Source organism: Neoarius graeffei, chromosome 4 (assembly GCF_027579695.1).
Source record: "Neoarius graeffei isolate fNeoGra1 chromosome 4, fNeoGra1.pri, whole genome shotgun sequence".
Classification (NCBI taxonomy): Eukaryota; Metazoa; Chordata; class Actinopteri; order Siluriformes; family Ariidae; genus Neoarius; species Neoarius graeffei.
The window spans coordinates 58,801,648-58,816,208 of record NC_083572.1 but is presented as its reverse complement, the minus strand read 5'-3'; the positions used below and the strand labels follow the sequence as shown (position 1 = coordinate 58,816,208).

At 41.8% G+C, this 14,561-nt stretch overlaps 1 protein-coding gene across 2 annotated transcripts in view; it reads left to right on the top strand.

Annotated features, from left to right (window-relative positions):
- ca16b (carbonic anhydrase XVI b) overlaps positions 1-14,561 on the top strand; it is a 239,642-nt gene that overhangs the window by 149,072 nt on the left and 76,009 nt on the right. For both annotated transcript variants that reach the window (XM_060919413.1, XM_060919412.1), the window contains exons 4-6: positions 5,271-5,419; positions 8,463-8,558; positions 11,293-11,359. In XM_060919413.1, coding sequence (XP_060775396.1) covers positions 5,271-5,419; positions 8,463-8,558; positions 11,293-11,359 — 312 coding nt within the window. The remainder of the gene's footprint in view (positions 1-5,270; positions 5,420-8,462; positions 8,559-11,292; positions 11,360-14,561) is intronic.

Sequence of the window (14,561 nt, the reverse complement as noted above, 5' to 3'; positions counted from 1 at the left end):
TCTTTGTGCTGTTATGTTTATCTCCAGTTTCCTTTGTACTGTGTTTTTTGATCTTCTTAGCTTTTGAATTTTTGCACTTTGCTTTTCTTTTGGATTATACTCTTTGGTTTTTTTTTTGTCTTTTGTTTTGCCCTGTATATAGTGTATATAGTTTAAATAAACCTTTTGATTCTTTTTCTACTTCCGCCTCACGCCTCTGCATTTGAGTCATCCCCCTGGTGGCCTAGTGGGGGTTTGCTGGATTATCACACCAACGAACCAGGTTCGAATCCCAGCAAAACCCTAACACTCTGCTTGTGATTCCTAACATGCAAAGCAAACCATGCTAGTTTATCTTTCTCACAACCATTATGGAACAATGAAGGAATAACACAAAGGAGCTCTTTCTGTTTCAAGCACTGCATGTCCCTGCCACCTACTGTACCTGCACTTGAAACCTCTGAAGGGTTTAACACCATGAACATACCCTTTCAATATTACTGAGGGCAAGCTTTACTGAATATTGTCATTGTACCAATCATCAGTATTATCTGACAAAGTCCAGGTCAGGTGAATATTGGGAATATCCAGAATATTTAATATTGTGGCACATCTGTAAAGCAGGTTAATTCTTGTTATCCTGTCATTCTCTCAGCAGCCTCTTGTTTTTCTCTTCCTTGAAGTTAATAAGATATAAAATGTAGTTTCTGAAGCCACCAGGGCAGTCTTCTTAAAGATTTTTCCATGAAAACTTTGTTAAAGCCATACTTCTGACAGTTACAAAGTGCTATTCCTATTGGGTATCTCATCTCATTATCTCTAGCCGCTTTATCCTGTTCTACAGGGTCGCAGGCAAGCTGGAGCCTATCCCAGCTGACTACGGGCGAAAGGCGGGGTACACCCTGGACAAGTCGCCAGGTCATCACAGGGCTGACACATAGACACAGACAACCATTCACACTCACATTCACACCTACGGTCAATTTAGAGTCACCAGTTGACCTAACCTGCATGTCTTTGGACTGTGAGGGAAACCGGAGCACCCAGAGGAAACCCACGCGGACACGGGGAGAACATGCAAACTCCACACAGAAAGGCCCTCGCTGGCCACGGGGTTCGAACCCGGACCTTCTTGCTGTGAGGCGACAGCGCTAACCACTACACCACCGTGCCACCCCTATTATTATTATCATCATCATTATTATTATTATTATTATTATTATCTTTCTGCTGACACATGGCTACTACAGTATTCCCCCCCAACTTTTTAAGTAAATCCATACTTCCATGCGTACAGCACATCTACGCATCCACTGCACCAAGTCTTACCATACCCCAATGTTGTCAAGAACTCTCCCTCGCTCCTAGTGGCTGGAGCAAGTCAATCAGCTACGTCCAGGTTCTTCAGCAGTGGACTACCTGTTTATTACACGCAGCTGTTCCGCATTTATGCTGATTATGGACTCAGTACTTAAGGACTCACTCATGCCCACTCAGATTGTGAGATATTGTTTAGTGCACTCATGTCTGACTCTGCCAAGCAATCTTGTATTTTGATATTGCTGAAAGAGCAAGGTTTGAAAGGTTTTTTGACCCCACCCTGTTTCCTGGTTTTTGCTTTTTTGGATTTAATTCCGATATTGTTGTTTGCCGATCACCTGACTTTTGCTTGTTTTGACCACAATTTGGCCTACGTTTTAGGATTCTACCTGCCTGTTTTATAATAAAACCCTTTTTACCTACATTTGCATCTTGTCTAACCTCCCTGTACCATGACATACTGCTTCATCATATAACATGGATGCAGCAGGCATCATGCAGACGTTTTTCCTCCACCACTGGTAGATGGATGTCCCAGCTCCCTATAATGGTGTAAAATGTCTGCCAGACAGGTTCCTGCTCCAATGATGATTGTTCTTTGAGAGCCTTTTGGAGCCCAACCCTGCAGAAAGCATCTGGGTAAGTTGCATGATTCATTGGCTCAATGGACCAGCATGCCAATGGACCGAGTACCTTACGATCATTGAACACCCCTGCCTCAGAGATGCCACTAGGCTTGATAATATACAGAAATGGCACTTCTAGGCTGTCAGGAGGGAAGAATGCCTGGAATTTTTTTTTTGAAGGGCTGAAACTGGCACAGATGTTCCAGAGGCTGCCAGGGCTGACAGTGCAGCCACCACTGAAGAGCTCCCTCTAGAGGCCAACAGGGTGACCTCCTCTCCAGAGCTTGTTCTGGCTCTTGACTTTGGGGATGATGTCATCACTCTATCTCCTGGCTTTGAGGATGACATCATGCTGTTTCCTGACTTCAGGGATGATGTCTTCACTCTGCCTGCTGGCTTTGGGGATGGAGGAGCTGTTATGAACTCTCCCTCACTCCGAGTGCTGCTCTGTGTACCTCGTGAACTTGGCACAGCCAAACGGCTACTTCCGGGTTCCTCGGCGCTGGACTACATGTCTGGATTTCAGTTCCTGGAATGCACCATGGGCCCATGCCAGTTTATTACACACAGCTGTTCCGCATTTCTGCTGATTACAGACTCAATATATAAGGACTCTCTCATGCACACTCAGATTGCAAGGTATTTTTTAGTGCACACATGTCTGCCTCTGCCAAGCTGTCTTATATTTTGATATTGATTTTTTTTGGTTTGTTGATTACTCCCTGTTTCCTGGTTTTGCCCTGATATTTTTGTTTGCCTGACTTTTGCTTGTTTTGACCACGATTTTGCCTACATTTTTGGATTCTGTCTGCCTGTTTTATAATAAAACCCTTTCTACCTGCATCATCCTGCCTTACATCCCTGTACTATAACAAATGTCCACAGAAAGTTTCCTGAAAACTCGATCTGTGCCAAAACACTGACAATTCCACCCAAGCAGACTTTAATACTGACCTCATTCTCAAGGTGACACCAACAATCAGTGATCAATCATTTTTAATAATCATGCCAATCAAACTTCTTTCCCATCCAAATTTACTTACCACTGTTGAAACAGATGAAGGTCTTTTATAATGTAGGTAGACTACTGAGGATAGCACGGTGGTGTAGTGGTTAGCACTATCACCTCACAGGAAGAAGGTCCTGGGTTCAAGCCCAGCGGCTGGCAAGGGCATTTCTGTGTGGAGTTTGCATGTTCTCCCCATGTCCATGTGGGTTTCCTCTGGGTGCTCCGGTTTCCCCCACAGTCCAAAGACATGCAGGTTAGGCTAGTGGCTCTAAATTGACTGTAGGTGTGAGTGTGAATGGTTGTTTGTCTCTGAGTCAGCCCTGTGATGACCTGGTGACTTGAGAGGTGTACCCCGCCTCTTGCCCATAGTCAACTGGGATAGGCTCCAGCTTGCCCGTGACCCTGTACAGGATAAGTGGCTACAGATAATGGATGGATGGTTTCAACTGAGACCCACAGTTAATATTATGTACAGTGGCCAGGGAGAATTCCTCATCCAGGATCTCCTATTATTCAAATTGTAGCATATCACTATAAATAGCAATTAGAGCTACTACTTACCCTGGGTGCAGAGCTCCTAATATCTGCTGGTCTGGAGCATCAAATGAGCTTTGTGACATTCGTTTTCAGATACAGTATTAAAGGTCCCATGGCATGAAATTTTCACTTTCTGAGGTTTTTTAACGTTAAAATGAGTTCCTCTGACCTTCTTAAGTCACCCCAGTGGCTAGAAATTTCATAATGTGTAAACCAAACTATGCCCAACATTTGAGAATGGCGCGTCAAAACAGCGCGTTGATAAGCTCTTCCCTTGCCTACGTCAGCAAGGGAGATGATCCCCACGCCCCCCCTCTGGATTCCCACCCACTGTATGGATTGCCCGCCCAGCTCAAAAGTTGCCACCAAACATGGAAATTGCGCTGTACATGGATGTGACAACACAGAAAGGAGTCTGTTTTTACTGCCGACGGGAGAGCCCCTGAAGACACAGTGGCTTAATTTTATTTACTCCAATAATACGCCGTCGAGTCTACCTAAGACGGTGTATGTTTGTCGGAAGCATTTTCCTGATGAATGTTTCCACAACTTGGGACAGTACAGGGCAGGTTTTGCACATCAACTGTCACTTAAGCCTGGGTCCGTACCAAGCATCCCTGCCGCATCAGCCACAAACACCGAACAAGTAAGTGTATAACTGTTAAGTCGTTTTGCCGTGTTTTAAAATCGGTGCCACGTTAGCCTTGCAATGGCTACATTAGCTGTGCAGCTAACCGCTTCCTGCAGTTAGCCAGGTACTCTGCGCTACAAAACCAAAAAGCATGCAGCATGCTCTGTTATAATAGCCAATCAAAACAGTTTTTACAAAGACACCCACATTCTTTTTTTTAAGTCACTCGTTCATTTTATTTGTTTGTTTGTTCAGTAAAAACCCAAACATTTGTTGAATTTATTTTATTTCCTCGCGTCGCACCTTAATGACGTCAGTGCGCAGTATTTTTCCCTTTGCGGTTTGTTCCTTCTCTCTCGCCATAGTAAGACACCCACATCCGCTTGTTCTGACCCACTGGAGGTAGCGTCACAGTGCTGTTAGCCAATCAGAGGTAACACGTTTACATGTTATGAACATTAATGATAAGACCCGCCCCCACCCTCTACCCTTCCCCGCCTCCTGCTTCTCATTAGCAAAACGACGCACTGGGAAAAGCACTGAAATGGGGCTTTCTCCCAGGAGGCTATATCTACGTGCCGAGGGTTCATTTCGAGAAAGGCTGCGGATATAACATCCGGAAACCTCCACGAGCCCGTTTAAAGCATCAACAAACCACCATGCCATGGGTCCTTTAAGAAAAATTATGCCTATGTTTTCCCTACACAAATGTTCAAGGGTTTTTAGAACTGATGACAGGCCAACTCTCATCATTGGTTATCTCAGCTTTTTCAACTAATCACCACCAGAAACCACTGTCCTCCGAATACTGAACTATTACCATTGTTACCAGAAAATAAGTCTGTCTAGAATTAACTTTTGTAGTCACAGCATATAAGTGTACACAGCACCCCTTATTGAGTACAGCACCTTTTTAAGCCTTGTGTTTTGTCTAAGGTTTGTCGTTATTGTTATCACGTCTGTTTCAACTTTTGAGACCTTGAATCTTTTTTGTTCTTTTTTTTAGCCAACCGTAAGTTAATTCCTAACAACTTTGCAGATGTTGTAACAATGAAATACTGAATCCTAAATCTTTTTGTAGTAATGATTTGCTTTGTTCTCAGCTTGGCAGCAGTAATTAATTGTGTTGTGATATATACTCTTGCATATACCTCCTTTATCTTCCTAGTCTCCATTATTTTGAAGAACGACTACTTTGTAAGAGGAGCAGATCTACCTGGGCGGTTCAAGGCAGCGAAAGTGGAGTTTCACTGGGGCCACAGCAATGGATCAGCCGGCTCAGAGCACAGCATTAATGGAAAGCGGTTTCCAGTTGAGGTAGGGCAAACTACATTGCTCCTATTTACTCACACTTGGAAGGAATAATTAGCCATGGCTCAAACTCACACTATGAATTAAAGAACTGCAGTGTAGGTCAGTGTGTATTATTCATCAATGCAATGCCTGCTCTATTTTTCTACAGAATTTGTTCTATTCCCAGTCTATTTGGGTTCACCCCACAAATGTTCACAAAAGAAATTAGCTGTACATGTGATCTCACAGTAAATGTGCTAGTGTTAAATTGATTCTGCAAATCTGAAATGAGATCCTAGAGAGTTTGGATAAGTTCTGCCCATGGGTCATTTGAACTGTGTATGAATGACGAGTAATAATATGCTGAATTGGAAATAGAAATCAAGTACTAATAAGGGTTTTGTCATTTACTATAACTATGACATGTATCTACTTGTACATTACGTATACTATATGATAAGTCTTGTTTAGCAGCATAAACATTTCCACAATTTCATTTTATATTTCCCTTTTCTTTAGATCATTATGGCATTTTGTACACGTGCTTGTAAAGCTTATTGTCAAATCTAGCATGTTTTTTTTTATTACAATTACCATTTTATTCAGGTGTATTTGTTAAATATGTGTAAGTGGAGGTGTTTATCAGACCCAGGATCAATGCTAACTCAGTAAATACTGTTTTTAGAGTATGCAAATTAGCTGATGTGATTTAAGGCTGATGAAAACAAGCTAATACGTTTCTGTCTGGCTGAGACAAGCTACAAATGGACACCATTAAAGGCTGTAGGAAGAGTAAAAAAGTCAGAGAAAGAGTAATTGGTTCTCATTAACAAGTCTTTGACTGTGTTCCTCTTTCTTTTTTTAAGGCTTTGGAAATGCTGATTGGTGTTCAACTGGAACATATGTGGATGCCTTGGGGTTTTATGATGTGTTGATTTGTCTGGAACATACCACCCTTGCTTTCGAATGCAGATGTAACTCTGCAGAATCAGAATCCATGTGCAGAGTTTTAATTGTGTACAAGGCATAGTAGACAATTGTATGTCAGTCTTCAAAGCAGAAAGGCAGGTAGTCCTTGATATGCCATTCAGGTAGGCAGACTTGACAAAAGTAGGTTGAGGTTAATGAGGTCAAGAAAACACTGAAGGTACTCAGTGCAATAATGTTCATAGCTTACATAATATAGAAATTGGCAGGACCTTGCAATGAATAGGTGTTTCTCAATGTCAATGAAAAGTCCTTAATGACTGCATGCTGGAGGACTGTTCCAGCGTCTAGGAGCCTTCGAATTCTACCCAGGGATGTGTCTTTCATTCAGATAATTTTCAAGGATGCCTGTGTGTATCCTCGGCATAATTCAAGCAACCACAATCCTATGCACACATATTACATCATTTGCCAAGCACCTTTTCAAATGACGCACACCCGCTAGACTGTTCCATTATGTGTTCTCCAAATGTTAGGAAGGAATCTTGCCTAGAATCCGAAGGACCCAACTTGGAAGGACCTGTCCTACCATGGAAGCATCCTGAGAAATACCCAATGTTTAGACAAAGCCAGCTGGAATGGCAAATGAGCCAGAAATAAAGTGTTAATATTCAGGAGGTTGTGACCTCTGCTGGTGAGGAAGGGTAGTGTTCTACTGTTCAACAGCAGACCCTGATTTACGTTAGCAAAATACGCTTTTTTCCTAAAACACCACAATTCCGCAGTACTACCTGAAGTCACAAATAGGCATGCTTCAGTCTCCCCTTTTCATTACCTTGGCAATAGAGTTGGAATTTTTACAGCGTGTAGCCTATAATTTTCCTGACAAAAAAAAAAAATTTAACCAATGCCAAAAAAGTACCACACTGTCAATAGTGCATGGTAATGCAACTCTGATTCATGTGATACATTTTAATTCATTTTAATTACCTTTTGAGGTGAACATTTGACTGAATGAGTAACTGGGGACAGAAAAGGTGTTCTTAACATAAAAAAAAATTACCTGTCTAAAATGGATCCGCCTAACGGGTGTTTTTTTGTTTGTTTGGTTGGTTGTTTTTTTTTGCATCTGGTTTGGCTTTAGTGGACTGCTCTCTATGCCGCTGCATTATTGGAGGGAACAGCATTACATCATTTGCCAAGCATAACTGACATTACTGATATGTATCACTATCAATGTAGCAGTGAAATTATCTGCATAAAAAAACATAGAAACCACACTGTACTTCACCCAATTCTTGCTCTTTGGCTTAAGTGGACCATTTGCTCACAAATCAGATTACACTAATTTACTAACAGAATCAGTGTCAGTGTGAAGTTTGGCAGCTTTGTGTAAATATTAAATTTTAAGGTCTGTATAATAAGCGCTGAAGCAAAGGGATGAGATTTTTTCCTCTTGTCTGAAACCAAGCAGTCTGGATGCATATTTCATTTTGGGTGTGATGGAGGACAATGAATAAACGTGCGATTTACATGATGAGCAAATACAAAGATGTGGAGATTTATGCTGAAAGATGAGAGACTTCCAGAGAATTAGTTGAGTCTGAACATGATTGTCAGAGAAACAGAGAACGAGAGTGAGAGAAAGATAGAGTGCTAATCCTATTTCCTTCACTTCAAATATCTCTCCCTTTTTGTCTACTCTCCCATTGCATGTGCCTTGTGGATTGACCTTTTTTTTAAACTAATTTGTGTGACTGTCATGACACAACGTTCAAGGCTACATTTGAACGATGTACATTGTGCCATTTTTCAGTGAATTGTTAGGGAACTCTACATGCCCTCTAAATCCATCCACTGGGAGAATGGATAATCCTTAATTGTCACAAATGTCAAAATGTGGATGGGCTTCTGAATGAAGATATGCATGAGATCCTGCGTTTATTTTCACACATATATCTGTAGAAATGTGGATGGGATTTTCTGCATGACAAAGAACTGTGACTCAATCAAATAGGATTTCCTCAGTGTAATGTAGCCATTTTGCAAAGCTGAGCATAGGTGTGAAGCCGCTCAGTGCTTCGTTAGTTTATTAAAAAGCTCATGAATGCAAGTCACATTCCCCTATGTGTGCTTACAGATGCAGATTTTCTTCTATAATTCAGATGACTTTGACAGTCTCAACACTGCAATAAAGGAGAGGAGAAACATCGCTGCTATGGCTGTTTTCTTCCAGGTGAGGATCCTTTTCTGCAGTTTTTGCAACACACAAAAGTGGATTGAGTACGCTTAATCTCACAGTTTGAAAGAATTTGCACGGACCAACATGCATCAAAAGTTATAAATTGTTAACAGTATCAATTGTAGTTGTTTTTTTTTCTTTTTACAACATCCATATGAACTCTTCCTCTCTTGTTGCAATTGCTACAAATGTAGTACAAGATTTGAGCTGTTTAAATACAAACACATATAATATGTACAAGAGTGTATTACTGACTAGTGCATTTGACCTGCTGTCGTTTTGCTCTGATTCTGTGGTCCTCTGGGCAGTGTGAGATACTACTGTACTACACTACAATATAAGTAAGAAATACTTATTTAATATATTATGAAACACAAATAGGGTGGCACAGTGGTGTAGTGGTTAGCGCTGTCGCCTCACAGCAAGAAGGTCCTGGGTTCGAGTCCAACGGCCAGCGAGGGCCTTTCTGTCCAGAGTTTGCATGTTCTCCCCATGTCTGCGTGGGTGCCCTCCGGTTTCCTCCACAGTCCAAAGACATGCAGGTTAGGCTAGTTATGGCCCTTTTCCACTACCCTTTTTCAGCTCACTTCAGCTCGCTTCAGCTCACTTCAGCCCGACACGGCTCGCGTTTCGACTACCAAAAACCGGCACGACTCAGCTCGTTTCAGCCCTGCTTAGCCCCTAAAACTCGCACCGTTTTGGAGTGGGGCTGAAGCGAGCCAAGCCGTGCCGACTGAGGCTGGGGGCGTGAGCAGACACTCCCCTGTGCACTGATTGGTGAGGAGGCGTGTCCTCACATGCCCACACACGCCCCGCGAGCGCGCTGGGATCTGTAAACACCGCAAACCCGGAAGGAGAAGAATTACGAATTACGAGAATTTCTGAAGCCTTATGCGCCTCGCCTCATCTATACGCTCTTGCCAGTATCTGTTGGCGTTGTCGGTGACAACAAGCCACAGCACCAAGACCAGCAACACTAACGACTCCATGTCCTCCATGTTTATTGTTTACTATCCGGGTCGTGAGACTACCGCTTAAAAGATCACTGAATCAGTGACATACAGAGCATCGTGGACGAGTTCACGGAGCGCAAGGCTCGTCGTATGCCCTTCAAATAATGCGCGCAGTAGGCTATTGATGTTTTATTATGAGCCATGTACAGTATGTCGCCTAATGTTTTTTTGTTTCTGAGTTACATGTTCGTTTGAAGGACTTAATGTACAAAATAACATAGTTGCACCCCGTAGTGTTGAAATTGGTAAACACAGTGCATTCAGTGAGGTTTGCACCGCCCTCCTTTTATTTCTGACTCTTCCTGTCACCGTTGCAACCTCTGAGCGCTCATTCGTATGCCCTTCAAATAATGTGCGCAGTATAGGCTATTGATGTTTTATTATGAGCCATGTACAGTATCCTAATGTTTTTTGTTTCTGAGTTACATGTTCGTTTGAAGGACTTGATGTACTAAATAACATATAGTTGCACCCGGTAGTGTTGAAATTGGTAAACACCGCAGTTGCAGACATTTTGTAGCCTAAAATGATGTTATGATAAGCTTTAATAAAGGGCCCGGTCATTTGCCCCGCCCCCGGCCCGGCTCTGACTTGTTCCGCCACTGTCACTGATGTCACTGTTTGCGCTGCTTAACGACATCACGTGACGTCCACCCACTTTCACTAACTCCACCCAATGTGTCCACCCACTTCCAGCCAGCACGGTTCAGCGCGGTTGTAGTCGAAATGCAACTCCAACAGCCCCGCTCAGCCCGACTCAGCTCGACTCAGCACGGCACGACTCAGCCGCGTTTGTAGTGGAAAAGCGGCAATAGTGGCTCTAAATTGACTGTAGGTGTGAATGGTTGTCTGTGTCTATGTGTCAGTCCTGTGATGACCTGGCGACTTGTCCAGGGTGTACCCCGCCTCTCGCCCATAGTCAGCTGGGATAGGTTCCAGCTTGCCTGCGACCCTGTAGAACAGGATAAAGTGGCTACAGATAATGGATGGATGAAACACAAATACATATAGATACATATTATGTGGCCTTGAGCATAAATGCATTTTTTTCACAGCTCTCTGCATAGACTTGATATGATTTGGACTGTATCATTAATTTCATAACTTTGACTGCTGCAGAAACAGCTGGAAATGAATTAATTGCCTTGGTTAAAGGTACATTTGTGGAATAAAGTTGCAGAGCGTGAATTCAATAATCTTATTTTTCAGTTTTTGGAAACCACTCATTGACACAAAGAAACATGCAATGCATCCTCACATCGCCACTCAGGTGACTGGTCTATTTCTCAGGCTGAAAGTGGAACACAGATGTATTTTATGTACTTCTGTTGTCAGGCACTGAGAAAGCAAGAAGCTTTGAATACCTAAATGCTTGCTGTGAGTTCTGTCAGCATGACGGTTCATTGCTATTGGCACTAAAAGGAATACTGTCATTTAAAACAAGATGTGTCCATCCTCTGGGAGGTGTATAACTAATCACAGTGGAGCTTCCTTCAGGCCTTTTCTGCCTTGGTATCCTACCAAACAGTGCTTCTCAATATATCTAATATTTAATTAAATGAAAAGATATAACTCACCAGCTGAGTGCTTTTTATCAGCATATCCTAACATCGTAATCATGTATAAACATTTATGGATTGTGTACTAAGTGTGTACTATAGAGTGTTAGGTCTGTGTAGGTCCTGTGAAGAGAATTTTGTCACTGGCTTTTACAGGTAGGAAAGAAGAACAATGTGGCAGCGGAGCCCATCATCGCTGGTCTCAAACGGGTCGTTCATCATGGTGAGTAAAATATGTGACTGGAAGAATGAGCACAAGATTTAAGAGATGTATTTTAAAAACCTTCTTTGCCAGAAATTTTATGAAATCTCACTTTTGGAAGGATGGTAAACATGTTTTCTTTCTCTTTTTCTCTCTCTCTCTCTCACACACACTCTCTCACACACACAAATATCATATATACTAGTGCATCTCAAAAAATTAGAATATTGTGAAAAAGTTCAATATTTTCCATCAGTTATTTAAGAAAGTGAAAATGTTATATATTATAGACTCATTACACATAAACTAAAATGTTTCAAGCATTTTTCTATTTTAATTTTAATCAGTATGGCATACAGTTCAAAAAAATAATAAAAAAAAACATCTCAAGATATTAGAATATTTCATTTCGAGTTTGAGTAAAACAGTATGAACACAGTGTATCTCTCGGTCTAGTTCAGTACACACAACCACAATCATGGGGAAGACTGCTGACTTGACTGTTGTCCAGAAGATGATCACTGATGCCCTCCACAAGGAGGGTAAGCCACAAAAGGTCATTGCTGAAAAGGGTGGCTGGAAAAGGTGCACAAGCAACAGGGATGGCCGCAGTCTTGAGAGGATTGTCAAGAAAAGTTGATTCAAGAACTTGGGAGAGCTTCACAAGGAGTGGACTGAGGCTGGTGTCAGTGTATCAAGACCCATCACGAGCAGACATCTTCAAGAAAGGGGATACAACTTTTGCATTCCTAATATCAAGCTACTCCTGAGCCAGAGACAATGTCAGAAGTGTCTTATCTGGGCTAAGGAGAGAAAGAAATGGACTGTTGCTCAGTGGTCCAAAGTCCTCTTTTCAGATGAAAGTACATTTTGCATTTAATTTGGAAATCACGGTTCTAGAGTCTGGAGGAAGAGTGGAGAGGCACAGAATCCAAGGTGTTTGAAGCCCAGTGTGAAGTTTCCACAGTCTGTGATGATTTGGGGTGCCATGTCATCTGCTGGTGTTGGTCCACTGTATTTTATCAAGTCCAAAGTCAACACAGCCATCTACCAGGAGATTTTAGAGCACTTCATGCTTCCATCTGCTGACGAGCTTTTTGGAGATGCTGATTTCCTTTTCCAGCAGGACTTAGCACCTACCCACAGTGCCAAAACTACTACCAAATGGTTTGCTGACCATGATATTACTGTGTTTGATTGGCCAGCCAACTTACCTGACCTGAACCCCATAGAGAATCTATGGGGTATTGTCAAGAGGAAGATGAGAAACACCCGACCCAAAAATACAGATACGCTGAAGGCCACTATCAAAGCAACCTGGGCTTCAATAACACCTCAGCAGTGCCACAGACTGATCACCTCCATGGCACACCGCATTGATACAGTAATTCATGGTAAAGGAGCCCCAACCAAGTATTGAGTGTATAAATGAATATACTTTTCAGAAGTTGGACATTTCTGAATTGTAAATCCTTTTTTTGATTGATCTTAGGGAATATTCTAATAATTTGAGATACTGGATTTCTGATTTTCATGAGCTATAAGCCATAATCATCAAAATTAAAACAAAAAAAGGCTTTAAATATTTCACTTTACATGTAATGAATATAGAATATATGAAAGTTTACCTTTTTGAATTAAATTATGAAAAAAAGAAACTTTTTCATGGTATTCTAATTTTTTGAGATGTACTAGTATATATACAGAGAGAGAGAGAGAGAGAGCTCTGGAAAAAAATTAAGAGACTGCTTAAATTTTTTCTTAAATCAGCATCTCTATGTAAGGCAGCCATTTCATTCCAGTGTCTGTGCTGGAATTCCAGCACTAGCACACCTCATTTTACTTAATGAGGTACTGATTAGGTGATCACCTGAACCAAATCTTATTTAATGAGGAAAAGTATAAAAAACATTGCTGTGGTCATCACTATTCTCTTGCAGTAGGACCAGTTTAGATGGCAAAAATAGTGCTAGCAGTAACTTAAATTTAATTGGAATACAAAAATATCTATTCATCATGCAAAAAGAGTTAAAAAGAAAAGTTTTGAGTGAGAAAAAGAAGGGTCCGATTCTGGCTTTATTGGCAGAGGTATACAGTGAGTGTCAGGTTGCTTCCATCCTCAAAATTTCAAATATGGCAGTTCATAAGAATAAGGTCAAGTAGCAGACAATGGAGACAACAAAGTTACAGACTGGCAGAGGGTGAGAACGACTTTACACTGACTGGGATGATCGTCAACTCCTTCAAATGTCACTCAACAACCATAGGATGACATCAAGTGACCAACAAAAAGAATGGCAAATGGCAGCTGGGGTTAAGTGCATGGCAAGGATGGATCAAAACAGGCTCCCCTGGGTGGGGTGGAAGTCATGCAAAGCTAGGAAAAAAGCCCTTCATCAATGAGAAGCAAAGAAGAGCCAGGCTGAGGTTTGCTAAAGACCATAGGGATTGGACCGTAAAGGACTGGAGTAAGGTTATCTTCTCTAATGAGTCCAAATTTCAGATTTTCCCCATCACCTGGTCATCTACTGGTTAGACAGAGACCTGGAGAGGCCTACAATCCACAGTGTCTCACACCCAATGTGAAATTTGGTGGAGGATTGGTGATGATCTGGGGGTGCTTCAACAAGGCTGGAATGGGGCAGATTTTTATTTGTGAACGACACATGAATCAAGCCATGTACAAGGGTATCCCTGAAGAAAATTTGCTTCCTTCTGCTCTGACAATGTTCCCTAACTCTGAGGATTGGGTTTTCCAGCAGGACAGTGCTCCATGCCACATAGCCAGGTCAATCAAGATGTGGATAGAGGACCACAAGAACAAGACCCTGTCATGGCCAGCCCAATCTCCAGACCTGAACCCCATTGAAAACCTCTGGAATGTGATCAAGAGTAAGATGGATATCACAAGCCATCAAACAAAGCTGAACTGATTGAATTTTTGCACCAAGAGTGGCATCAAGTCACCCAAGAGCAATGTGAAAGACTGATGGAGAGCATGCCAAGATGCATGAAAGCTGAGATTACAGTGGGGCTTGAAAGTTTGTGAACCCTTTAGAATTTTATATATTTCTGCATAAATATGACCTAAAACATCATCAGATTTTCACACAAGTCCTAAAAGTAGATAAAGAGAACCCAGTTAAACAAATGAGACAAATATTACACTTGGTCATTTATTTATTGAGGAAAATGATCCAATATTACATATCTGTGAGTGGCA